This window comes from Anas acuta, chromosome 2 (genome assembly GCF_963932015.1).
Source record: "Anas acuta chromosome 2, bAnaAcu1.1, whole genome shotgun sequence".
NCBI lineage: Eukaryota > Metazoa > Chordata > Aves > Anseriformes > Anatidae > Anas > Anas acuta.
This window is the reverse complement of record NC_088980.1, coordinates 53,517,609-53,543,615: the sequence shown is the minus strand read 5'-3', so window position 1 is coordinate 53,543,615 and position 26,007 is coordinate 53,517,609. Positions and strand designations below refer to the sequence as shown.

Here is a 26,007-nt window from a genome sequence, read left to right as displayed (position 1 = left end):
ATCTCCAAAGAGGGAGACTCCACAGCCTCTCTGGGCAACCTGTGCCAGGGCTCCATCACCTGCACAGGAGAAAAGCATTTCCTGATGTTCAGACAGAACCTCATTTTGTTTGTGCCTGTTGCCTCCTGACCTGGCACTGGGCACCACTGAAAACAGAATGGCTCTTTTTGCACCATCCCTTCAGGTATTTACATACATCAATAAGATCCCCCCCCGAACCTCCTCTCCTCCATGCTGACCAGTCCCAGCAGTCTCGGCCTCTCCTCAGAGGAGAGGTGCTCCCAGACCCTTGATCGTCTTGGTGGCCCTTCGCTGGACTCTCTAGTACATCGCTGTAATCCACAGCAAGCAGCAATAAGCAAGCTTCTCTCTCCTTTAAAAGCCTAGTATTTTGGTTCCTCTTGTTACCATAATCCACTAATATTGTTAGAAAACAAAAATAGCTGACCAAAGAGGGTTCCCAGCTTTGAACCACAAGTTTTCAAGGTTTCCCCTAAGTGAGCTACTGCCCTTGTTCCACTGCAGAGCTGGACTGTCAGAACAGATCCAGCAAACCCATGTTTTCATTTCCTTAAAATTCCTTTTGATTTATTGATAAAAGTCAAATTGATTTAAATGCATTCCTACCAAACCTGATTTGACTTTCCTTTTCGATTCAGCTCTAGCTAATCAGAGTTGTCAGCAGTTTTTATTTGCTATTTCCAAGAACTCTTGGGGGCAAATACCTCTCTTCAAGAACTATATGAATCATTCAAAATAGAAAGCATGTTACTGCTTATCTTGGGACTGCATTTAGGCCTGCATGCCTCTACGTAACAGAAGAGCAAAGGATCAGCAAAGTTAATTTTAGATATTTTTAAAGAGCGCAGTTTTATACAACAGATCCATAGCATGAGTGCAGGCATGCTTGCAAAAAAAGATCCACAGATAAACATTGGCCAGGTTTGACTACTGTAGCTTTTGCTACTATAAACACAACTTTTCAAAGTTATGCTGCCATTGTTTTTATTTACATTAAAATAACACCATGCAATGTAGTCAGAGGCAGACAATGGCACTCAAATGGAACTTCTTGAAAGAAGTAACAACAGAGGAAACCCCAACTACCAACAACTAGCCTAAACTGTCATTCTTGCTCTTTCTGGCAAGTATTACCTGTGGTAAAAACTGCTAAAAAAAGAACTTAACCCGAAATCAATCTCTTCTATTTTTGTAGACCAAGAGGGCAGAAGAGCAACTGGTACCACATATTCAGCTCCCTGCTCAGAGCTCCTTTGGCAGTGCTGCTTTTTTATTTCCATCACTATTTCCCATTACCCTACTTTTCTCATACCCGATAAGGTTCTATCATCAACGGCTTTGATTTTCCAGCTGCACCACCATAGGCCGTCTTTCCAGGGTAAAATGGAGAATACCCAGGCTGGTTTTTCTTACAGTCAGATGTGCTTCCGCGTGCCTACAGAAACACAGTACGTTAAGTGGACAGAAAAACAGGTACACATTCAAAGTGATTAAAAGAAAGACCGTGCAGTACTTACAGCACACATTCCTCCAAAAGCAGATAAACTGAATGCAGGTTTCTTAGAGCTAGCTGCAGAATGCTGCGAGAGGGAATGAGTTCTATCAGCTTCTGTGGTCCAGAGCAGTGATGAAGAAGTATTTTTTAAAACTCCAACATCTGCCAAAGTGACATATATGTTAAATGTAAACGTCTCTAGTACATACAGAACTTCAACAGTAAAGACCACACTAATTCAAGTTCTTCAACACGGAAAAATAAACGTGGCTTCAGCTTCTTTAAACAGCTTCGTGTACAGACTGAAAATCAAGTAACAGCTACAAACTTGAAAACTGTTCACTGAGCTGCAAGTAGTTTTCAGCAATCTTAACAAGTTAATACTGTGCTTCCAGTGCAGAAGATTTTTTTTTCCTTTTGTGCTAAAAGCAAAGAGAACTGCATAAACATCAGTGCGTTTGTACAGACAAAGCTTTTTTCTATGTTGGTGAAAGGCTGGAGGCCAGCACAGATCATAATTGCACAGGTTTTACACCTGCAAGATTCCTAGAAGGCTGCTCTAAGAGTTAACGATCTTCTTCCCACATATGTTTTACGACGACACACCTGAAAGTTGTAGTGCACTCAGGTTACACTGCTAAAGCCCAGCAACTCTACTCTCAACCATACACAAGTTCTCTGAAAAACCTGCTGAGGACACTTCAGTCCCTGTCTATCTGGGGGACTAGAAAAAGCTGCAAACCTGCTGTTTGCCCTTTCAACCCTTTTCAAACGCAAAGTACTTCACATTAAAAAAAAGTCAACTAAACAGAGAACAGGAAAATCACCTTTGTCAGATGCTCTAGAGGAGAAGCCACCGGTTCTTGACATGTTGTCATTGTCTTGTTGAGAGGTAGAATCTTTGATTTCTTTTATGAAAGAGAGTCTAGGACTGCCAATGCCAAATATTGAAGATGTCGTGGGCTGAGAAGGTGGGACAGAAGAATCCGACATGGTATAATTCAAATGGCTCCGATGAAGAGCGGGCCTTGTTAAGGCAACTGGGTAGTTCAGTGCTGAGCTACTTGTGGATGGTTCTAGACAAGAACAGGGAGATAATTAGCTTTGCTATAGACAAGCTCACAGAAGCCAAAACCTGTTTCCTATCAACAGCCATGCTATTGCCAAGTTCTAAGCGCAGAAATAGAGAAGCCAAATTTAACTTCTTCCTCACCCAGATACGGTTTCATCTAACTGTCTGGCTACAACTACAACACTGCTTGCAATACTGAGTATTAATGTTGCAGTCAGAAGAAGTTAACTGTGAGGTTTCACAACACCAGATTCCGACCCCGTGTTCAAATGCTCTAACACTGACTTGGCCTTTCACCAAGTCAAACACAAATGCTCCTCCTCGCATGTACAGCTTGCAAGAAGCTTTACAAAATTTGAGATTACATGCTAAGGCACAGGTAACACTGCAGCTTATATAATGTTGGAATAAAGGTCATTCATCTAAATACACAGCATGAAAATGAACACTTGCAGTACTTTTTTTCCCAAGTTCTACCAGATCAGCTCATCTTAGAGGCAAAACACTACCTCCTACCCGTTAACTACGGGGATTTTGACCCAAGGGAAAAGTACGTTGACCCAAGTAACCAGATGAGCATTTTTCCCTCTTGAAGCAAAGGGTCTGCAAACAATGCCAGTGGCCTGATAAAAGCCTACAGTCTCCCCCGGGAATCTGGGCCATTAAAATGACTTTGCGCCACTATCCTCTTGATGCTCGCACTCAAGCTTAAACTAGTTAGTTCAATCTTCATAACCACTGCAGTACCACTAATTAGTTCTCCAAACCATGAGCAGATTTTTAGAACAGTACCGTTTGAGATACACAAAGTTATTCGGGCTGAAGGCCACCTAAGCAAGGAATATAGGCTCCAGCACATTGATACCTCAGAGCTGAAGAAACACATTTGTTTAAAAATGAAGTAATAATTTTTAAAAAATATCTTATTCTTAAGCAGAGCAAGTAACACCCACAGACAGCTACATAAGCTACAAAAGGTTCTAGGATGTCCACCTGCTCCTGATCTCCTGGAGTCAGTAAGCTTGCAGTGCAGCTGTTCTTACTGAAAGCTCCTTTCACACAGTTACATAGAAAAGCCAACATGTGTTCCTCAGTCATGAAGACCTTCTCTATTCTTTTCTCCAAACTTATTCCCAAGCTACAGCTACACAGAAAGCAATCAATCTCCTTGTTTACAATTAGATGAGATTGGAGGCAAAGCTATTTCCGCATTATTTTTTGATTCTGCCAACAACAGAAGCAACTGACTTTCCAGTTTACCTATGGTTATCTACGCACACTCAGACAAAACTTCTTTACTTATTAAAAGCTGAGGTCCCCAAAACAGCTAATTTAAGAGAAACTCCAGTAAGAGTATGTGCGGATTTATACAATAAGACTACAGTAACAGTGAGAGGCATGGGATATAAGACAAATTCATCTTTTATGCAGTAAAGGGGTTACAAACCTCGTTGCCAACGCTCCCAATACCTTTTCAAAGACACCCCTTCCCCCTGCGTAGACCTTCAGGTTATTGAATATTTTAAGGGTAATAATGTCATAAACCACATCCATGCACAAGTTCCCTAGTTCTCCATTAAGTTAACAAGGAACTTGACTAAACTGATCAAAGCCCAAAACAAAACCAAACAAAAAAAGTCAGGACGCGAAATGGAATTTTCCTGTGCCACTCTAGCATCTATTATTTTGTTTTGAAGACTGCAAAGCAAATTCATTTTTAATTGCCTTACCCAATTAGATTTTCATTCCGTTTCTTGTAAAATATGGAAAATGCAACCTAGCACACTTGCAAATGAGTTCTTTCCAGCATTTAGCACCTGGCTAACAGAGTACGTAAAGTTAACTGATGCCTTCCAAGAGCATAAGAGGTATGCTTCGTAATTGTGCGGACAGTTTAAAGCTAAGACAGTTTCACAAACAGTTGTTTCGACTTTCTTGTTTGTTTTTTTGATTCTGTCAAAACCCTCCTTCCAATTTCCTTTTGATATTCGGATTCAAAACTAGAAATCTGTGAATAAATACAGGTGGCCAGAATTCCGAATGATTTTTCACGTACCTTGTCTATTAAGTGTCGCTCGTTCAGGCATGTATCTCCCATCATTTAGGGTACCTCCATCTGCGTAATTATGATGCTGGTTTACTGGAGTCGCCGCCTGGTTTGCAGATTTATTTGCAGCTGCACACTCATTCTCACGCTTATTGAAATACTTCTGCAGCCACGCCGGTACAATACTTTTCACCATTTCTGTCACTCTGCTAATTATTCCCTGCTTGAAAGAAAAAACACTCGTTTAATTACAGAAACACAGTCAACGGCATATGCTGGGATACAACTTTCCACGGACCCTGAAGACAGATATTATATAGCACATACTCAGAAGACGACGACAAGGTTGATCCTTAGCATAGGACCGCTATACTTCTGGTACACCTCAAATTCAGCTGACATGGATTTACGACTACTTACCGGTTTCTGCACTTCCAAGTGACCTTGGCAAAGTTCAAAATTTTGAAACTTCTGCCAAAATTCACCTGCAGGTTGTCAATTCGCAAGGGCATCAGGAAACTCTGTGCCTAAATACCTCCTGACCTACAGACTTGTTCCAGGACTCTTCCTCTTCGCGCTCTCACGTGAAAACCAACTAAACCTGCCTACAGCCACACGACGGGCTGCTCACCTCCCTGGTGCGAGCAAACACGAAAGCTAACTCAGCAACCCCTATTCTTGCTGTTCTTCTCCAAAAATCCTAAGCCTCAGCTTCCCTACAAAAACCATTAAACGCACGTAATGCCATAGCTGACACACAGTCCGACACGCGGTACCAGCGGAGGCAGCCCCTTCCTCCTCCCCTGCCCCTCATTTCCACGTTCCCCTTTTCTTGGGGCCAATATTCCTCTCCGATGAATGGAAGCCTATCAGGAACTCACATGGGTCCAAGTTTGCAAAAACAGACATTAGAATAGGCCTGCAGGATTCTGTTGCTGTGCAAATCCTCCCCGTACAGAAAGCGGCCCGAGACTCAAGACGGAACAAGTCACAGGCACTCAGAAGAGCAAACACCCCGTCACCTTGAATAACCTAAATGAGTAACTACAGAGCCTAGCTAGACGAATAATTAACCAAGATGACATTTTACCATCCAAACCTAAAGCCAGACTGCTTTGACCCTTTCTTGCATACGGCAGCCTGGCTGCTGCTCCCCGCATCAGTGGCATTTGAAGAAAGAACTGAACCCCGAATAATTTCTCCAGCCCTTTCAGAAGCCACAAGTGGGAAGTACTGACAGCCTGCTCCATCCGACCCGTGCATGGCGTAAGACAAGAAGCTTTGTCAATGACAAAGCAAGGAAAAGTAAAATATGCTGAAACATACCTCCAATTTCCTGCTGCACAGCAAAAAGGTTGATTAAATGACCGCAAAAGAACAAGGCAGGCGCTGTGAATGAGCCAGAGCCTGCCATCTAACATCGATATTGCCAAAAAAAGAAACAAACGCTCCCCCCAGAAGTAAAACACACCCTGCACACGTGCCCACTCACGACAAGGTTCAAGAAATTGAGGACTTGCCAATGGTGTCTCCCACCTGCCCGTCACAGCTACAGACCCAGAAATAAAGCACCACATCCCAGGTTCCCTACTGCCATCATTAATCCCTCTAGGGTTTAACACCCAACAGGCTGCTGCACAAGCCCCCTGCTTTCAGAGGAGGGAGCTGCTCTGGGGGCTCCCCATTGCCACAGGACAGGCAGTTTCACCCCAGCCGCATGGAGCAGCGCTTCAGCCGGTGACTGTGCTCCCGTCCTTCAGCAGACTCAGCATTAGCCCACTGATTTCAGCAGCCTGAGAGCTGCCGTCAGTCTCAACAGTTGCCTGCTCGTCTGAAACGCACTCGCACGCTATTCTCGTCCTAAAATAGCAGCAGGAAAGGAGAACAACACAGCACACGAAAAAATACCCCCTGAAAAGGCCCAATAGCTTACTAATAGGGATTTACAGCAGCTCCTCAAATGCTGCGCATCCCAAGAGCCCGCAGCCCTGCTACATACCTCTCTGTCAAGGTCTACACACACCAAGCAACAGTAGCTACAGTTACCAGAGGCAAGCTGCCTTCAGAGGCATCCCGAAACAAAAGATACAGAGGGGGAAATACCAGTAAACAAACAGGTGTCCTAGTTTACTACTTTGAAACACCATTTCTTTAAACGCTTTATATAAAGGGAAAAAATAATGTTACAGTTTAACTTCCGAACTTAAAAGCGGGCTATTTCTTGGCAAAAAATACTTAAGGAATAGGACAGTTCTCCCAGCTTGCCAGGGGTCTCTCACACAGCAATGGGAGCAAAAGTATTGGCAGGAAGACTTGGCAACGATGCCTTACTGGAAACCGTCTATTTTTGTAACAGAGCTGATGTCAGTATGAGAGACTTAAGTAAATCCCACTCTCTGACAAAGGACGGACTAAAACAATTATCCAGAAAGGCAACACACTAACACAAATTCTTCAGAGATGCAAAAAGCACAACCCGATAAAAGAGCTAATTCATTAGATGCACACCTCTATCAGCATCAACTTTTTACCTCCAGCTGAACTCTGATTCTTGTATTTTCATTTTCTCCTCCAATTTCAGGAGTCTCAGGTCTTCAAGCATACGAATCAGTAAATCCTCAAAAAGAAAGCCTGCACCTGAGGGTGAAGTTCAGCGAGCGGCAGCGGATCGGAGGAAGCGCTTCCCACCACCAAAAAGGGCTTCCAGGCTCTCTCCATCCCCCACGGTTACCTTGTGCCAGCTCTGGCGCACAGCAGGCTGCCCTCCCTGCTGGCTGCATTCGTTAAGCTGGCAAAACGCACGGGTTTCCCTGCTGGACTAATGAATTCAGCTGGCGTGGTGCAACGCAAACGGCCCAGGAGGGAGAGCAAGATCAAGCAGCCAGCACACGAGAAGGAAGAAACAAGACCTCTCCCTCCTTTTGATTGAGTGTGCGCACACCATGCGGGTTGTATCAAACCGACCCAGACAAACATTCACCTGTGGGCTGTGATGTATTTTGGGGGCAGCCCCGGGTCCAGCTCACCGTGTGCTTACACAGGCGCTGGTGCCAACCCCGACGTGATCCCCTCTCTTGTGCAGCAGCGCGGGCTCAGGCTGCCTGCGGACTAACCAAGCTCTTGCTGTCTAGGGAGTGGGTTCGGTTTGGATGCAGGACAGCAGAGTTTTTCAGTTAGAAGAAAAAGACAATAAAGCTTACGACTTAATATGAACAGTATGTTACAGGAATGTCATTAATTCCGCGACAGTGGAAAAACCAACCACTTCATTGAAAGCAACTGGACTAGTTCAAATTTCTTTCTAAAAATCCTGAAGAAGGGATTATGCTTCCCCATGCCAAAGCGAGCCTCCTTTTCCTTACCGTAGCTAGCTTGAGAAGGAACCTCCCAGGGAAATTCTGCTGCTGCTTTACATTTCAGCGCTGCTTGATGATTTCTCCCATGAAGACACAGCCCACTGTTACCATTTCCACCCGAGTGCAAAAGGCCAGTAGATGCTCTGACAGCTAAATCAGTGTCTAACTCGCTAGGTTAAATCCTTGTGGCGCTGAACGGCCTTAGCTCAAGCTTGGTCCACACCTTCAGCCGACAACATTTCAAAAGAGGGTGCAAAGCACAAGACACCTTCCTTCTTGGTAAAAAGCACTACTTTAGGCTGTCGCTAATCCTCAGCAGAGATCAGTGGTGGTGCTGTAGATCTGAGCGCACGTTTTGTGCTACACTTTGAGATAGACACCTATCAGCACCAAAACCAAACGTTTAAGACCCAGGAGCAGTCTTAGGCGAGTGTGTTCTTAAACCCAAGAAGGGACGCATAAGTACGGTTACTATTCTTTACTGAAAGACTGCTTCACATATGCAGCGTGTCTGCAGCTAAGTTTCAAAGCCAGTCTGTAGAACCGCACTAACAAAATGCAGTTCAGATTTGGTTTTCCCTTACCACACGGTCTAAACCAATTATTCTGACTCAACAAGCACAACGACAACTAAAACAATACCTGGTATGAGGATAACAGACTCTGGCATAACCCAGGAGACAAGAAGTTCAAAGTTTTCAGAATTAAGATGATCCAGAAATACACTGCCCATAGCACCAGATGGTCTTTACAGGGCCATTAGCAGTTACCAGATTTAGCAAGATGGATGGTAACATACTTTTATATTTAGGATTTAAGTCGACAATGTGATGCCTAAACTGCCTATCTTATTTCCAGGTATTCTCCATTAAGTAAAACACAATTCATTGCAGCAGTTCACCACCAACAAACATATTTGCCAAAAGAAACGGCAAACTCCCTATTCCCCCCACTTATTCTAAGTCAATCTGTGCATACGAAGGCACACCACATGCTACAGATCCGCTACCTCCAACAACACGCTTGACTCCCAGCAATGAATTAAACAATATTTTCGGTGCCACTTTGCCTAAAAGCACTCGCAAGCTACAGCTCGCAGGCGGGAGGACACGTTCTGCAGGTCAAACACAAGCAGGGGCAGGCCAAGTCCCACAACAGCTTCTAAAAGATGGTTAAATGCCACTCGAGGGCAGCTCACTGCTTGATGCTCATCGTCCCCGTGCCCAACGCTTTCTAGTGCAGAAGAGACGTTACAGGTAACCTGAAACACATCTCACAAACTGAAGTACTTCCTGACACAAAATGTAAGTCCTGGCACTTCGCAGTAGCACTCCAGAGTAAATCACCATTTTGTAACACGAGAAATGGAATTACATTTTTTAAATAACCGTGGGGTATATAAAAGATGTCAGAGTACTCTTACGCTCCTTCTGAACGACCTTTCCTATCCATGCTGATCTACAAACAGAGCTGACAACAGCTTATGCGGGTTTGCAAAACGCTATTATGTCAAGCCTGTCGTACATTCAGTACTTTTTCTTATAAACTATCTCAAACATGCAAGCTAAAACCAAGTAACCAAAGAGTCACCTTCAGCTATTTTCTACGCTCCCATTAGGTTTCAGCAAAACTAAACCTTTCCTACTTTCAAAGCATCACACACAGACGTTGCCTAGCGTGTAACTTACACCACACAATGCAACCGCATCAGCAGACCCTGCAATTAACTAGGGCACGAGAGTTTTTTTAAAGCGTGTTACATTTGCCCCTGCTGCATGCACTCCCTAACAAGATGGAAGAGAAGCTAAAATGCTGAGTCTCAGACACAGCTGCGTTAGCTGCAGCAGCAGCTAGGGTTACATTTGTTGACATTCAGGGCTAACCTTCTGAAGCTGCAAAGGTGATGCAGGCTCACCTCAGCTGCAGGGCCGTAACCTCCAGTCACCGGAGGCAGCAACATCCTTCCGGCCACGTGCTTTCACCACAGCTCAGCTGACAGAACCAAGAGCAACTCACAAACGTAAATACTAAATACTCTAAATACTTTTCTCTTATGGGTAACCAAGAATTGCTGTTGCACAGAGATTTTTTTTAGTGACCCTAGGCTATGACATCTGCAAATCTCTATATAATCCACAGCTTTGTAAGGTAAGTTTAATAACAAATACTAAACAATTGCAGAGTTGGAATTATCATGCATCTGGCACAGCTGAACAGCTTGCATCTTTGGCTGGTCTTGGAGATCACCAGACCTGCACCTCTAACAGAGGAAGGAGCCCTGAGACCCAATTGCTTCAGGAAAAGGTTGATTCAAAACACAGCTATAGCTTAACAGCAAAGTCAGCGAGCTTGCAGGACACACTCGCACAACCCCTTCCAACAGCAGAGCTGTGGAGACAGTCATAAACAACCTTGGCAAGGACAATGAACATTTTCTGCTGGCACAGGTCTTTGCAAAGCCAGCACATGTGGTAAAACCATAGCTGTAGGACCTTAGTGCATGCTGCTCGTACACGAGCAGGCACTTTTTTTGCAGCAAAGGTAAAGCTTATTATGAATTTATGCTTACTTTAAAAAACAGCTGGCGATCGCAACCAAGCCAAACACACACAATGACAGACACGGTAAGTAAATGCAAAGTGCAGTTATAAGTTACAGAACCTCAAAGGAAACTGCCCCCCAGAACGTCAGTGTTACTGCCCTAACAAAACCACTTTAGTGCTGTGCTAATTCCTAGACAGTGAGCAGAATAAATACTTAAAATCTCTGCTTGTCAAAAGAGGGGAAGGTATCTGTAACCTCGCCCACAACAACACAGAAAAGCAAATAGAGTTGAGAGGCTCTTTTCATTAATAAGTATTTTTGTAAAGCAACCTAGAATACCACAATGACAAATACTGTATCAGCAAGTTGCAAAACGACTTACGCTTCAGGCAAAGTCAAACACGCCAGTTCATACTCACCTTGGCTCAATTTTAAGATGACCCAACCGACTTGGCTTGAAAGGGTTCAGAGAGTACTCACCCAGTCCCTAACAGAGCTGAAGGAGTACTAGCCTTCCTCCAGACGTGGTGACAAACAGCTGTGAAGAACGCCAGCTTCAAGTGGCTAGCAAAATTACTATCTCTTTGCCTTATAGAAGTGTATTTAAATCCTACCTTCACTAAAAAGGTAGGTAAGACCTGGAGGGCCTAGGCATAAGGAGAAAGCAGGTCAAGGCTTTTAAGAAGCACTGTAAAAAAAAATACAGAATGTAGTAGCACAAAGGAACTGTGCAAGGGAAAATAATAAACGTGCCCAAATGTAGGGCCGTTGGTCATGAAACTGAAGAGCTGAATTATTTAACAGATAAAAAGTAATAAAAGTTTTGCCTAATTGCTAAAAAACCTCTGAATTAGAAAAATATTACAGACACTAATTCTTGAGCTTCAGACACGTATTTTATGTTAAAAACTCCTCTGTGCTTTTTGTATGTTCTCTTAGCAGCATGTACCACGAGAGGTACATTGGGGAACATCTCCCGGCTTCTATCGTGACTGCATAAATACGACTACCCAACGTTTCCTAGTTGTACGATAGCTACACAATAAATATTGGATTGACGAAACAGAACATCAAAAAGATGGCAAAAAAATTCTGCAGTTTTGCAGTTCAACGAGAGTAAAATGGAAAATTGTACCACATTAACAAAAGAGACGACTTGCTAAAAAGTGGTCTGGAAATAGCAAGCTCAGAGAAAAGTCTCTTAGCTGGGATCTCGAGGGCAACCTTGCCATTTACAAAAACTAAAAAACTGTTTTTCGGCAAGCAAAAAGAGATGTTGCACTCTCTCCTCGCAGTCTTCTCAATCAGCAGCTCAGCTCCTCCACAGCAGGGGAGCAAGAACCAGCGCTAATTACCGGCTGGAGGAATAAATAACGCAGAGGAAGTGATGTGCCGCCAGCAGATGAAGGCAACGTGCGGTGTCCCAGCTCACACAGGCCTTTATTTCATCCGCTTTAAAATCTTCTGTCCTGAGACAACGCTCACTGCTATTGTTTTTCCCCAACACTGTCATGACAGCAACAAAAATAGGAATAAAACGGTATAGCAGTCACATTCTGCAGCTTGTGGTACCGCTGACAGGACTGCCAGCCTAAATGGGAGAAAACCGTCAGTATCCCAGTTTAGAAAGTTCTTCCCCACCAGGATACGTTTTTTGCTTTGGGTGGCAGTAAAAAGCCAAGCTGTATCTTTCAACACCTGTTCTGCCAATACAATTTGATATTGCTGCGACAGAGACAAAACCTCTGCAGTCAGTTACCAGCCCCTTCATTTAAAAGAATCTTTACACACAGTTTAAGCAACTCTTAACAGCTACAAATACTTAGCTCCAAGTGCTAACTTATTCCTACACCAGAAGGAGCAGGGAGATGCATATAAATATTAACACAATCACCTCAGCAGATTTCAAGATGTAATTCCGTCGATAAGAATTAAACCCATAAAGTCACACTTGCATAGCTAGCTCCCTATGGATGTTGTTTAATACATTTCAGAGTTTTATAAATTAGTATTTCCCTGCTTCAGGTTAACATGAACTCATTTACATTACTCAATAGGATATTCTAGGAACTCTTCAGCATGAGTTTCAAGATTTCCTCCCAAAATAAACCCGGCAGCTTGCAAGACTCCTTCTGCCCACTGCCTGCAGTCGCTGCACGCCAAGAAAATCCCAGGCATAAATCAAACAATCATTTACAACTGGCCCACCTTCAAGACAGAAGCAGGTGAGAATGTAATGACTTAGGCATTGCTGCATAGAGTTTAAATTCCTCATCCTGCAACTGCTCTGCAGTCTCACATGGCTCTGTAAAACTCGCCCATCAGACAGAGGTGCTATCTGATCGGGACATTCAACGAGTGGCTTTCTGGTAACACCAGAAGCATAAGACCAATTAAAAGCATGTAGCAACTTATGCTGGTTTCTTCAAGGAAAATGTTTGGATTGTTCTCTTGTATACCAGCGGAGCACATCTACGTTACGAGTGTGCACTGGCATATGCACGTGTAAGAAAAATAAAAAAGCCAGCAGAAGCTTCAATCTACAAATCTGACAGCCAATATGAAAAAGCTCTGATGTGAAGCTTAACACGAACGGTTAAAGAAACATTTCAGGTAGAACTAATTATTGATTTCTCATGCCTGAATCTGCCTGCACGAGTTTAAAAGCCCGAGAGAGTCAAACTTCTCTGACATTTTCATTTGAATGATTAATAATCAAATAAAAAAAATAACCCCCAAAGTTAAGCTAGCCTCTTCTCCTCCTGTAGGGAAGCTGCTTAATAAGTGAACAATGCGAACACTCATCCCAATCATGCATCCACGCGAGTAACGCCTACCTAAATGGCTGGGGCAACCCAGCACTTCGGAGCACTTCTGGCCACATCCTGCAGATGAAAGCCCGGCGTTGGACACAGCAGCTCCCTCGCCCTCACGTGCTCGGCTCTCAGGGCACAGATGCAATTTTAACCCAGGTGCCCAGGCTCCTTACACCATACAGAAGCAGGATGGATATTTCAGCATGAAATGGCTGAGGAAATGGGTAGCACGCCAAGCCCAGCATTATCTCAAGTCAGTGCAATCAGCACAGAGCCATTAAGAAAGCTGTCCACAGGAAGGACTCCTAAATTCTACTCCCAGACTGCCTAACCCAGAAATGCAGAAAGCTTTTTGTTTCTGAGGATTCCCAGCCCAGAAACCTTCGGGGTGGGTGAGCCTATACTACCTGTACCTAGCAGCGCTGTTACTTGTTGTCAGTTTAATAACACAGCTGCTGATGGTGCCCTTTTTATAAGGCAGGATGGTAGCCCTGAAGGGAAAATACCACAGCTTAGTTCCTTCACTGGTGGGGCAATCTGTATCCGTATCTCCATCTCCTAGGACACTACACAAGCTGCAAGTCACGAGTGCTCTCTTCCAGACAGCGTCTGTTCACCTCTCCTATTTCACCCGGTTTAAAAAAAGGCACTAGATTTAAAAACAAACAAAAACATAACGAAGCGGGGCTCTAAAGTTTAGTCATCAGGCACACGGGCAGAAAAGGGCAGGAAATGATAGGCTTTGGATGCTTGCTGTAAGCAACATCTAACATTAAACGAGCACAAAGTTCTGAAACCAAAGGCCAGAACCTGCACGTCTCCTTTCTTGGAGGGCAACATTTTCTTATCCATCCTCTTTCTGGCTCAGTGAATCATGCGTTCTTTTTCTGGATAGTAACACGGCCTCAACCAGGAGAACTGAAGATAACACACAGCTTGACGACTGGGATACTTGCCTGGGACGTGGAAGATGTAGGTTGATCGCTCCAGGCAAAACAGGAAGCTGAAGTAGGGTCTACCACATTCTGAACAAACGCTTTAACTAATAGTTTTTAAAAAGCAGCAGCACCTCCTCTTGCAAGAGCCTCCTAAAGCTGTTGCTGTATTTTGGAGGAGACTGACTCTGCAGCTCACATCGGGTACGATCAGAGAATTCCCACCCGACCAAAACCCCAGGACCTACAGTTAAATAATATTCAGCAAGCTGACAATCCTGAGCTAGGCATCCTGCTGATCATCCCTCCTGCAGTTAGGGGGGAAAAAAAAAAAGAGAGGGGGTAAAAGGCTGGGTAAAGCGATAAGGGGGATAGTGAGGGGCCGAGGGGGTAACTAGGGGGGTAACTAGGCAGTTGCGGGGGGTTGCTGGGGGGGGTAACTAAGGGCAGTAACTAAGTGGTTGAGGGGGTAACTAGGGGGGTACGGGGGTGGCTGGAGCGTGATTAAGGGAATAAAGGGGGAAAGTAAGGCGCTGAAGGGGTAACTAAGGGGGTAAGGAGGTGGCTAGAGCCATTGCTAGGCAATTGAGCCTGCTCTGAAACCCCCAGGAAAACATCATGCAAAACTAAAGAGGTATTATTATAATGTACTATGATGCAATAAAACTGACACACTTAGCTACTGACTTCAGCAATCTCAGTCACAGCAATTAATTTAAGAGTTACTTACCTTTTCTTGTACACATCTGGATAAATAGTGTAATCCTCTTTCCCTTCTCATTTTGCCGCCTCCACTACTCATTCCTGAGGACAGACCATTGGATGCGGCAGTACCGAAGTTGTAGCTGGTCACATTTCTCGTAGTTTCACATTTCGCACTGCTCACATTTCTGTAGCTGGTCACACAACAGTACAGAAGTTGGGAGAAAAAAAAAGAGAAAAAAAAATTAATCAGACCATTTTTTTCAAGACATTATAGCTGTTATTAGTCCTAGAATTGAAACCTGCTAATCAGAAAAAACGAAAGCTGTCTCACAAGTTGCTAAATGCTGGTAAATACTTGATGTTCTAAATAGGAAAATCTTTATTAACAGCAGCAATGAAAAGGACATACATAAGCGCACCATTCATACGGGAACAATGACTAAGCCAGAAGACCTGAATTAGAAGAGCTGATTTAGATTGCTATTTTCCAACGCTTCCTTTAAACAGGACTGGTTCTCTGATTCTGCGATGAACATGCATCTTTGCAAGGATATAAAAGAACAACTCACGAAAATATAGAAAGAGTGCTCATATGCACTTTTTCACACACGGGACACGCTGCCAACAGCTATGATAGAACAGAGAGGCCGTAGACTTGTGTGGCAAGGTAATACAGCATAAGCTTCAGAAGCAGCTCTGGCTTTCATGTGGCCATCAGCAGCAACAGCAGAGGTGTTTGGGTGTGCCAACATTCCAGTCTTTTCAGACATGAATAGAGATCCCTTTTGGAAGGCACACAAAGGCATTTTTCTGTTACTTAGAAAAGCCTAGACCAAAACCAGAAAGATTTCCTCATCTCAGTGGAAACAGGGAAAAAAATATCCCAAACCAGAAGTGAAATAGGGAATAGCACTAATAAAAGCACTATGGCAAGAAAATGAAGTCTGCCTGGAAAAACTGTGACATCAAAGCTTATCTTGCAGCCAATCAGGAAGTACAGAAGTGCATTAGATCACACTGGAAGACACCAGCTCAAACTTCCAGAAGACTGAGGAGGAGAACTGGTCTAAACTTGTCAAATACTTGACAACAGCCTGCTTAGCACTCTGACTGCATAGAGGAAGACAGATCCCTAAGGCATATGCTCAGACTTTTCTCTAATCCAAACTGTCAATCAATTAGAACACTGAAAAAGAGTCTTACATCAGAATAGGTCTTTATTCGGACAAGTATCGTTTGCCCATAATAGCCCATATTCCTCTTTCTGTTAACACCTGTCAGCTTCAAGGGGGCAAAGACAATTGTCACCCTTCAAGCAAGTCTGATCTGCAATTGGACTCAGGCTTAAAAAAAATAAATAAATAATATATATATATAGATGTATACACACACACACATATATATATAGCATTGGTGGGCCAGAGATTTACTGAATATTCCAACTCAGCTGTCCAAAGGGACTCTTGCCAGCAGATCATTGTGGTGCTCCTGCTCCAGAACATGGCACCCAACAGAGACCAGCACCACAAAAAACACTACCACCACTACCTACTCTACAAACAAAAGGTAGGGCACTGCAATGGACTGTGTCAACAAAATCAAAAGCAGTATGAGTTTTCTGGATCTCCTTCCTACATGGAGAAGTAGAAAGGAGTTCTAACAAAGATAATTCAGAACAGTTTGAAAAAAACATAATTAAAACCCAGCAGCTGTTTGCACCTGTACCAGAACCTTAAAGCCAGTCGCTTCCACCCCTAAAAAGGCGGTGGTTGTGAAGTCGAACTTTTAGATGCCAAGACAAAAACGTTGAGTTCTTTCTGCAAGCCAAAGAATGCCCACGGTCACATAAGAATTGCTTGGCAGATGAGCAGAGTCAGCAAAATTCCCCGCTACTGTTCTTGGAAAAGAGCAACCCCCTAAAAAGGTAGGGTGCAAAATGTCCTAACTCAAGCGTTATTACCCCAAACACCATTTGCCCAGAAGGGAAAGCCATCAATATTATCTGGAGGATAACTCATCCTAACCCTAACCAACTAACTCATTAATTAACATCCTAAACCAAGAAAGCAGTATAACACAAAGCAGTCTCCTCAAGAAGAAATTCAGTTAATTCTTCTGGATTTACTTTTTTTATTTTAGAGATGAGTTAGCATTTGGCCTCAAATGATTCTAAACAACACAGGGTCTTCATGTGAACTCAGAGCAAACAATTAACTTCATCATGAAAGGAGCACTAAAAATAAATAAATACTAATAAATCTTCTTCCAGGTTTTTGCTTAAAAAAAAAAGAAAAAAACCTGTGACTCACTTCGCCTACTTTACCTTCTAAAGAATACTTCAGAAAGAATCATTCCATGAGGACAGAGCTTTCAAACTCCCAGCAATTAACTAGCTAAAACTAATAGCTTTTCCCCTAGGGAACATTAAGAGGGACAAGTTGTTTTGTTATAAATAAACTGACATACAAACTATGAAATAGCTGTCACAACAAAATTTGTAACACTAAAGATTTAGTTAAACTACAAAACGATCCCTATTTCCTAGAGAAGGAAAAAATTAGGCCTCCAAAAGCACAGAGCCTTTCCATGGATACAGCATTATAGCATGCCTTGTTTCCCATCTTCACATCCTACTCAGAAGATAAACTTGGCATAAAAAGTGGTGGTGTATCAGTCATGTATCAGTCATTTTATTATTGTTCATCTTCATTCTTTTCATAAAAGCAACAATTTTCTCAAAGTTACACTGGTCTTCAAACACAATCTGGACTTCGCTGTTCCCTCAAAATACAGAATTTTCCTTCCATTTCCATTCCTTTTACTGACAACTGTCACCACCTTTCCAAAAAGGCAAGCATGCAGACTGTACTGAAAAGGAGATTTCTTTCTTCCTTCAAGTAAGTTTTAAATGAATAAATGTCATACCTTCCACATTGTTCTGCTTGCTGTTTCACAGGCGAAGTCTTCTTTCTCTTCCACTGCAAGTTAAATTTATTTCAAGATTTACATGAATAGATACAGAATACACAAAGTACCCAAAACCACTTATGTGTTGTTGTTGTTTTTTTAAAAATTTATTTATTTTTAATTTTATAGCACTGAATACGCCTCACCTGCTTAACCTTGTTCCCTAATTCAGCATTGTGGGTACAGTTCAGTTAAACTTTGGGGCTAAAGTGAGCATCACTGCTTCACTCAGCACTGAGGACAAACTGATAGAACACTAAATCAAATTTGTCAAGTTCTCTACCAAAGAAAGTAATTATTTTAAACAACATGACAAAAATTGTGTACATGTGGGGCCGAGTTTACCAGCCCCGTAAAAGGGACATTTCTGTTTTCTATCATTTATTATCAACAAGCAAGCAAAAAAAAAAAAAAAAAAAGTAAATTAGATATCCCAGGAACTTCAAAGCTGTTAACTACACTGTCTAGTGCCCAGGCACCTTCAGAGCTTAGTGATAAGAGACGGAGGGTTTGGTGGGCTGTAATTCTGATCACAAGCACACAAAACAGATCTATTTCAGTACTTCTACAAACTGACTTATTGACAAAAGTTGTAGGGGGAAGGATGAGAAAAACAGCCGGTAGGGATCAGAATCAGAGGTATAACCTCATGTTAAAATCGCCTCCATCGCTTTCGTGTCTCCCCAACTGCGTCACAGAGAGACAATTCACATTAAAGCACAGAGCCTTCTGCAGAGCGGGCATCACATTGAAAACAAACTGAAATCAATTGACAAATGCTCTAAGCAAGCTATTTACCCAAAGTTCATCCTGTTATGTTACGGGCATTTGCACGGTTCATATGGCTACAAAGTTATCAGCTATAATAAATAATATTAATAAATATAATATTATAATAAATAACATAATAAACGCACATGTATAGCGTCTATCAGTTTGCCTATTTATCAAATCATTACAATTTTTTCCCCGATAAGTTGCTGTTAATTTGATCTGCGTTGGATGTGCAGCATCCGTTCTCTGTGCAGAATCCCCCAGATATCCCCAAGCACCTCTTTGCTCTGGCACACTGCTTCAATAAACCTACTGGAAAACACCCAGAGATAACAGGCAATAGCAAAGTTGGAAAACCATCTCCGCTGATTATTAATTCACCTGTAAGGTTTATCAGTTACCTACGCAGCGTCGGCACACGCGAGATACGACACTTTCAACATTAACGTGTTGCTGAAGCCCGAGGTTTCAATGTTTGCTCTGTAAGCGTGGGGAATGTTTTATTGCCCTTCCAGGCCAGCTTTAGATGGACTAGACTGATTGTCAATATACGGTGTAAGGGACTTGGCACTTCTGCGAGTGATAAAAACCTAACTGAGCAGCTATCCATGCATAGTGCTCCCTCGGCTTTGCATACGATACTCAGTTACGTTGCTGATTTCATAGCGGAGAGGTTTTGGCTGAACGAACACGTGCAGAGGGCGTCTGCAGAGCACCTCTCTGGGCGCCTGACATTTCTTCGCAATGAGCTGCTGGCAGGGATCTCAGCGTGTCCCCCCTCCAGCACGGGGATTTTCACACCCTGAATTTACAGAATTTGCATTCACCGTCAACCTACCGGACCCTCCCGCACGAAGGAGAAGTAAAGCCTGGCAGGTAACGTGCAGAGAATTTACGAGGGGGCGAGGCGGGGTGCAGGGAGTGGGGAAAGCCCTGGAGGTCCTGAGGGCAGTGGGCTGGGGATGAAAGGGAGGGTGAGGAGGGGGGTAAAAGGCTGGGTAAAGCGATAACGGGGATAGTGAGGGGCCGAGGGGGTAACTAGGGGGGTAACTAGGCAGTTGCGGGGGGTTGCTGGGGGGGGTAACTAAGGGCAGTAACTAAGTGGTTGAGGGGGTAACTAGGGAGGTACGGGGGTGGCTGGAGCGTGATTAAGGGAATAAAGGGGGAAAGTAAGGCGCTAAGGAGGTAGGCAGGGGGTGATTAAGGGGATCAGTAAGGGGCCGAGGGGATAACTGAGGGGGGTTAGTAAGGGGTTGAGGGGGTAACTAGGCAGTTGAGGGAGTAGCTAAGGGGATAAGGAGGTGGGTAGGGGGTGATTAAGGGAATAAAGAGGAAGTTGAGGGGGTCAGGAAGGGGCTGAAGGCGTAACTAAGGGGGGTTATTAAAGGGTTGGGGGGGTAACTGGGGGGGTAACTAGGCAGTTGCGGGGGGGGTAACTAAGGGCAGTAACTAAGTGGTTGAGGGGGTAACTAGGGGGATACGGGGGTGGCTAGAGAGTGATTAAGGGAATAAAGGGGGAAAGTAAGGCGCTGAAGGGGTAACTAAGGGGGTAAGGAGGTGGCTAGGGGGTGATTAAGGGAATGAAGAGGAAGTTGTGGGGGTCGGTAAGGGGCTGAAGGGGTAACTAAAGGGAGTTATTAAGGGGTTGAGGGGGTAACTAGGGGGGTACGGGGGTGGCTAGAGAGTGATTAAGGGAATAAAGGGGGAAAGTAAGGCGCTAAGGAGGTAGGCAGGGGGTGATTAAGGGGATCAGTAAGGGGCCGAGGGGATAACTGAGGGGGGTTAGTAAGGGGTTGAGGGGGTAACTAGGCAGTTGAGGGAGTAGCTAAGGGGATAAGGAGGTGGGTAGGGGGTGATTAAGGGAATAAAGAGGAAGTTGAGGGGGTCAGGAAGGGGCTGAAGGCGTAACTAAGGGGGGTTAGTAAAGGGTTGGGGGGGTAACTGGGGGGGTAACTGGACAGTTGAGGGGGTAACTAAGGGGATAAGGAGGTGGGTACAGGGCAATTAAAGGGATAAAGGGGCGGGTGAGGGGGTCAGGAAGGGGCTGAGCGATAAGTACACGGGCAACCGAGGCGCTGTGGGGCAGGGCCCGCTGCGTGGGGGCCGCTCCTCACCTGCCTAAACCGGGGGTAGGGGGCCCTCGCGGCGCCCCAACGGTGGCGCCGCCTCTTCATCTTGCTGCCAGCCGCAGCAACTTCTCCTCCTCCTCCTCCTCCTCCTCCTCCTCCTCCAAGCGCTCCGGCTCCGGCTCCGGCTCCGGCTCCGGCTCCCGCTCCGGCGCGGCCGCACCGCCACCGCCGCCGCCTCCGCCGCACCCGCCGCCGGCCGAGCCCTCCGCGGCCGTTCCGCCGCCGGCCGTTGGGCCGCCCGAGGCCATGCCGCCGCGCCCCTCGCTCTGTGCCGTCACACGCCCCCCGCCCGGTCCCGGTCCCGGTCCCGGTCCCGGTCCCGTCCCGTCCCTCGCCCTCCCCGCTCCGCCGCTCGCCTCACGCGGCCAATTGGGGCAGGCGATGGCGGCTCCCGTCAGCGCGGTGCGCGCCGCGCGTCACCCGCCCGCGACGGCCCCGGCCCCGGCCCCGGCCCCGGCCCCGGCCCCGGCCCCGGCCCCGGCCTCGCGAGAGGGGAGGGAGGGGAGGGAGGGGAGGAGGAGGCGGGGCCGCGCGGGAAAGCGCGAAGTGAGGGGACGGGGGGGGGAGGGGAGCGGGGCTGCCTCACCTCAGGGATGGCGGCCTCGGGGAGCGGCCGCCAGAAGAAAAGCCGGCCCGGACAGCACGAGAACGGGGCTAAAAGACGGCCGCGGAGCCTCCCCGCCCCGTGGTGCCGAAGGCTGGGGTGCAGCAGCACCGCGCCGGGGGTGGGACAGCGCCACAACCCCACAGTGCTCGTCAAAAAAGCCCCCCACCGATAACCAGTAACCGCCACACCGATAACCCGCAACCACACCAGTAACAAAAAAACCCCCACACCAGGAGCCCCCACACTGTTAACCCAAGCACACGCAGTGTTTGAGGCTGGCTTCGTGGCCGCCTTGCTCCAGGAAGCTGAATTCTACCATGTGGCACGGGAAACATAGGCGCTGTGACGGATTTTCACCACAGAAAATAAATGAAAGTGGTAACGGGGTACACATTGTGCCCTTAATAACACGCATCGGGCAGTGAAATCACTGATTTCCACACCAACGTGCTCAGGGAATCACTCTCAGCCCCCTCCTGCATTGGACATGGAACAGCTGGGCCAACAAAAAACACTTCCCTCCCTCACCTACACCAAACCTATTAAGGCAACCCTATTAAGATAACGTGATTTTTCTCCTCCAGATCAGTGTCAAAGGCAGCTACGCTATGTTTGCTCATAAGTTCAAATGCTGCTTTACTTATTTATTTTAATTCCATTTTTCTTATTTAGAAGGATTTCCATAGGGTGACGGGCCTTTAATGACACTCATGACTCAGAAATATTTCCTGATGCACTCAAACGGTGTCTATTAACGTGAGTCACTGAAGTTAATTGGTTAATTGAAGTTAATTGGACCCTCATTACAAGTCACATGTTAGGGACCAGCCTCTCAAAGGCCAAAAAACAGCACTGATACTTCACATTGTTTCTGCTGGGCCAACACATCTGTAGCACTACCTTTTCAGTTGACAACACAACGAGTGTTTCCACAAAGTACTCGATGCAACCTAACTACTGTGTCTGGTGATGCAAAGCAAGCCATGTCAAAGCAGGCACACACCTGGAAGCTGCCTTGCTGCTCACATTGAAGAAAATAGATTAAAAAAAAAAAATCGCACTACAATTGAAGTGGCATCAAACCTTGTAAGGCTTTGAAGCTTCAGCACTGCCATCCAAATTCAAGGAGGCTGCATCTATTACCTTGAATCTGCCCCAGCTCAATCCCCTGAAACAATTCCAAATACACATACAAGCAACCCTTTTCCCAGACAGATTTTCTTTGCTTCATCTATTCCACCTCTAACTCCTGTCTTATTAATCTGCCCCTCTAAAGACTCACTGGCTCACACAAGGAAGCAACCCACCAAGCCCCTGATTCCCCGCCACATTGCTTCCATGCTTTGGGAAGATCTAACTGCAACGGCTCAAACTGTGATGCCACCTCACCCACCTCACCCCCTCCGCCTACGTGAGGTTCCTTGCCTTCTGTCTCTTCCTACATGTACACCGGCACTAGAACCACGAAGAACATGTTTCCTGTAACACTCCAAAAGCCTTTTCTGTTTCACGATGTCGTCATTTCAATTCAGGACTGAAAACACTCCTAGCAAAAACCCAACAGCTAACAGCAAACAGAAGCTGTTTCTGCTGATCAGCTAGAAGTAACCTCTAAGTACTGAGGAGTCACAAAGGAGAAGTTGTATTACATTCAAGAACAGCACCCAGCTTACGACTGCTACTTTCCCTAACTACACTAAGCCATAAGAATTTGATTCTTACCTGCCATCACAGTAATTATGGTTTATATTGCCCCCAAAACACACAGGGCAGTACCAAAGCTGTGTCGGCTAGGTTTAACAGCTTCCACAGCTATTAAGTACAGTAATTTCTGCTTCCTTTTTTTTCTTGGAAGAATATTCTTTTGTTTCCAGCCTCAGTTAATTATTATATACACTGTTAATTAGCAACTATTTCTCAATACTCATAGGGTTATGGAGTCCCTATGACTGGAAAATACTCTACACCCTTCGAGATGAGAACAGCATATAAAGGCAGCAACTTGCAAGACTGCTCTAGCTTCAAGCAAAGCTTTCCTCATTGCTCTCGTCTCCTTTGACTTGAATACTGTCATCCTTCTACCAAAGCTTTATAAACTTCATTACCATGAATGAAGGAAGACCAGAGAAATTAGAGAGTAGCAGAGGATATAACTTAAGGAGCTGTTACTAGGATTATTTTTTTTTATTGTTCCTGGTGTTATTTTTCCTTCTTTAAGCCAGCAAGCTGTTTTCTCCAAGATTTTTTTTGTTAGGTTAAGAATATGTATTATATTGCAGCAACTTCTTTGCTGTAAGTCAGCTGAGAAGTCTACCAGTAAGAAGGTCAAGGGAAAGCTGAATGCTGATGCAGAGTGCCAACAGACTTCATCCTCGTTCCATGGGATGTTTGTAGCTACGGCAGTTCAAGTCTACGCTTCCATATGCTTAAAATACCAGATTTAGAAGCCAATTTCAGCTGACCTAGCAGATATCAGCAGTACAGTTAGAGCCAGCAGCCTGCAGGAAGGAGCAGACAGGTGCTCCACAGCAAGGCCTGTAGGTGTCTCCCATACACACTTCCAATCTAAGCAAGCACATGAAGGGCTTGGCTTGTCACTTACCTAAGTGAGCAGGAAAACAAGTGAAAACGAGATTTCGCTTGTGTCCTAACACCCATATAAAAATAAAGGCAGATGAAATACCCTTACTACCTTGTTAAGTTTCATAAGCCAGAAGAGAACGTGCTGCACACAGGTACAAGTAAATCCCTTGCTGGCAGGTTTGCAGAAACAAATTTTTATTTACACAGGCAAGTCTATCTTTAGACCCCATTTAACTCTTTACATTTCTAGAATATTTACATGATTTCATGATGCTCCAAGAAGAGAGTGATGAACAAAAAGATTACAGAAACTGTCAAAAGCATAGCAAAAAAAACCCCAACCTATCATTGTGCTTTCAAACTTATGAGCTAGAATGACAGTGACATCCTCCTCGAGCCGCACTGACACGACACTCACTCTGGACTTTGGAGACAAATTTAAGAAGCCGAAAGGCTCTTGGGACTGTGCAATATGTCTTGTATCAAATAAGGCAGAAGATAACAAATGTGTAGCTTGTCAGTCTGAGAAACCAGGTATGGTCCTTTTTATTTTTTCCTGTTGTTTCCATCTTAGCCTCTGTGAATCTTGTACAGAAGAAAAGTACGTTGCATTTATGGAACATTTTAAGCAACGTCATTCCCAGATCCAGTTGATGGATTAGAGGCTGTCTGCAGGATTGGTTTACAGGCACTTCAGAGGTCTCAGCCCAGGTTCCAGCCTGTCGCATAAATTGAAGCGGTTGTGAAACCTATTAGTACGGAGCTGGATCAATGCAAATATGCCCTGCTTTGCAGCTGGTGAGGGAAGATGGCTGGACTGGGTGACTTCATTCAAAAACGACGTACTGATTTTTCACTGGCGCAAATGAGAACTCCATAGAAAGAGTTAAAAATTGCTGTGTTTTTTCTCTTTCAAAGATAAGTAAAAATAATTACAAAATATGGCCCAAATGCCTCTATTCACCATTTGTATGTAATTGAGGCAAAGCCAGATTTCAAGACAGTGCTGTAGTCTTAACTGGTCTTAAGCTAAAGCAGAGAGATGCCTATGAAGGTCAGTGATAGGCTTCAAGAAAGTGAGTGACCCGCTAGGTAACTTGTTGAGGGCAGTCCTGGGTTGTTTCCCATTGTGCGCGACTGTAATTGATTTTGAGCGTGGTTGTATTGTTTTTAAAATACGATTCTGATTTTAACTTTGACTCTAAACGTCACTTAATATGCCATTACATCAAAAAACACCTTTGCAAATATATCTGGGATGAAACAAATTGAGATGGACTAGATTGGGCTTTTGTAATCATCGTGTACAGTAAGACTGAAATTTCGTGAGGTAAGGTAATGGATTTCAGTCAGAGTTGATTCTCTTGGACTTCTTTGTGGGTTTTTGATGGCTTTTGTTTTTTCTGGGGTGGAGGGGGGCGTCTCAGAGTTGTTTTGAACATTTCTGTGGGGTCTGATAAACCAAATTTAAAAGTTGATGTTCATTTTATAGTTGATGTTCAAACAGGATGGTTAACTGTCTTGTTTTTCTTGTAGAGGGTCTAACACCTGTGACCAGTAGCAGTGCATCGACATTTTCTGCTCCTTCTGGAGAATTTCTGGATTGAGACAAATTTAAGAAGCCTGAAGGAAGCTGGGATTGTGAGACCTGCTCGGTTCGAAACAAAGCAGAGGCCACAAAGTGTGTAGCCTGTGAAAGTGCAAAGCCAGGCGCCAAAGCAGATCTCAAAGGTAACGCTTACTGATTAAAACGAGGATGCATGTTCTGTGTTTTATTTTTTGTTTTGCTCTGATTTTTTTTTATTTTCTTACTTTTCAAGCACAATTATTTTTTCCTTTGAGGTGTGGTGTACTTGTTCATTTTTCCTATAGGAATATTGCCTCAATAAGATAACAGCTGTTTCCACACTTTTCCCCAAGAATAAATTTATCCTTTCTAGAGAAAAGCTTTCATTA

General features: G+C 44.6%; 1 protein-coding gene across 1 annotated transcript in view; it reads right to left on the bottom strand.

Moving 5' to 3' along the window:
* LOC137851190 (uncharacterized) overlaps positions 1–26,007 on the bottom strand; it is a 158,475-nt gene that overhangs the window by 48,721 nt on the left and 83,747 nt on the right. Inside the window, exons 16-20 of the mRNA XM_068672101.1 lie at positions 15,017–15,182; positions 4,645–4,858; positions 2,344–2,592; positions 1,539–1,678; positions 1,334–1,456 (exon numbers count right to left, since the gene is read on the bottom strand). Coding sequence (XP_068528202.1) covers positions 1,334–1,456; positions 1,539–1,678; positions 2,344–2,592; positions 4,645–4,858; positions 15,017–15,182 — 892 coding nt within the window. The remainder of the gene's footprint in view (positions 1–1,333; positions 1,457–1,538; positions 1,679–2,343; positions 2,593–4,644; positions 4,859–15,016; positions 15,183–26,007) is intronic.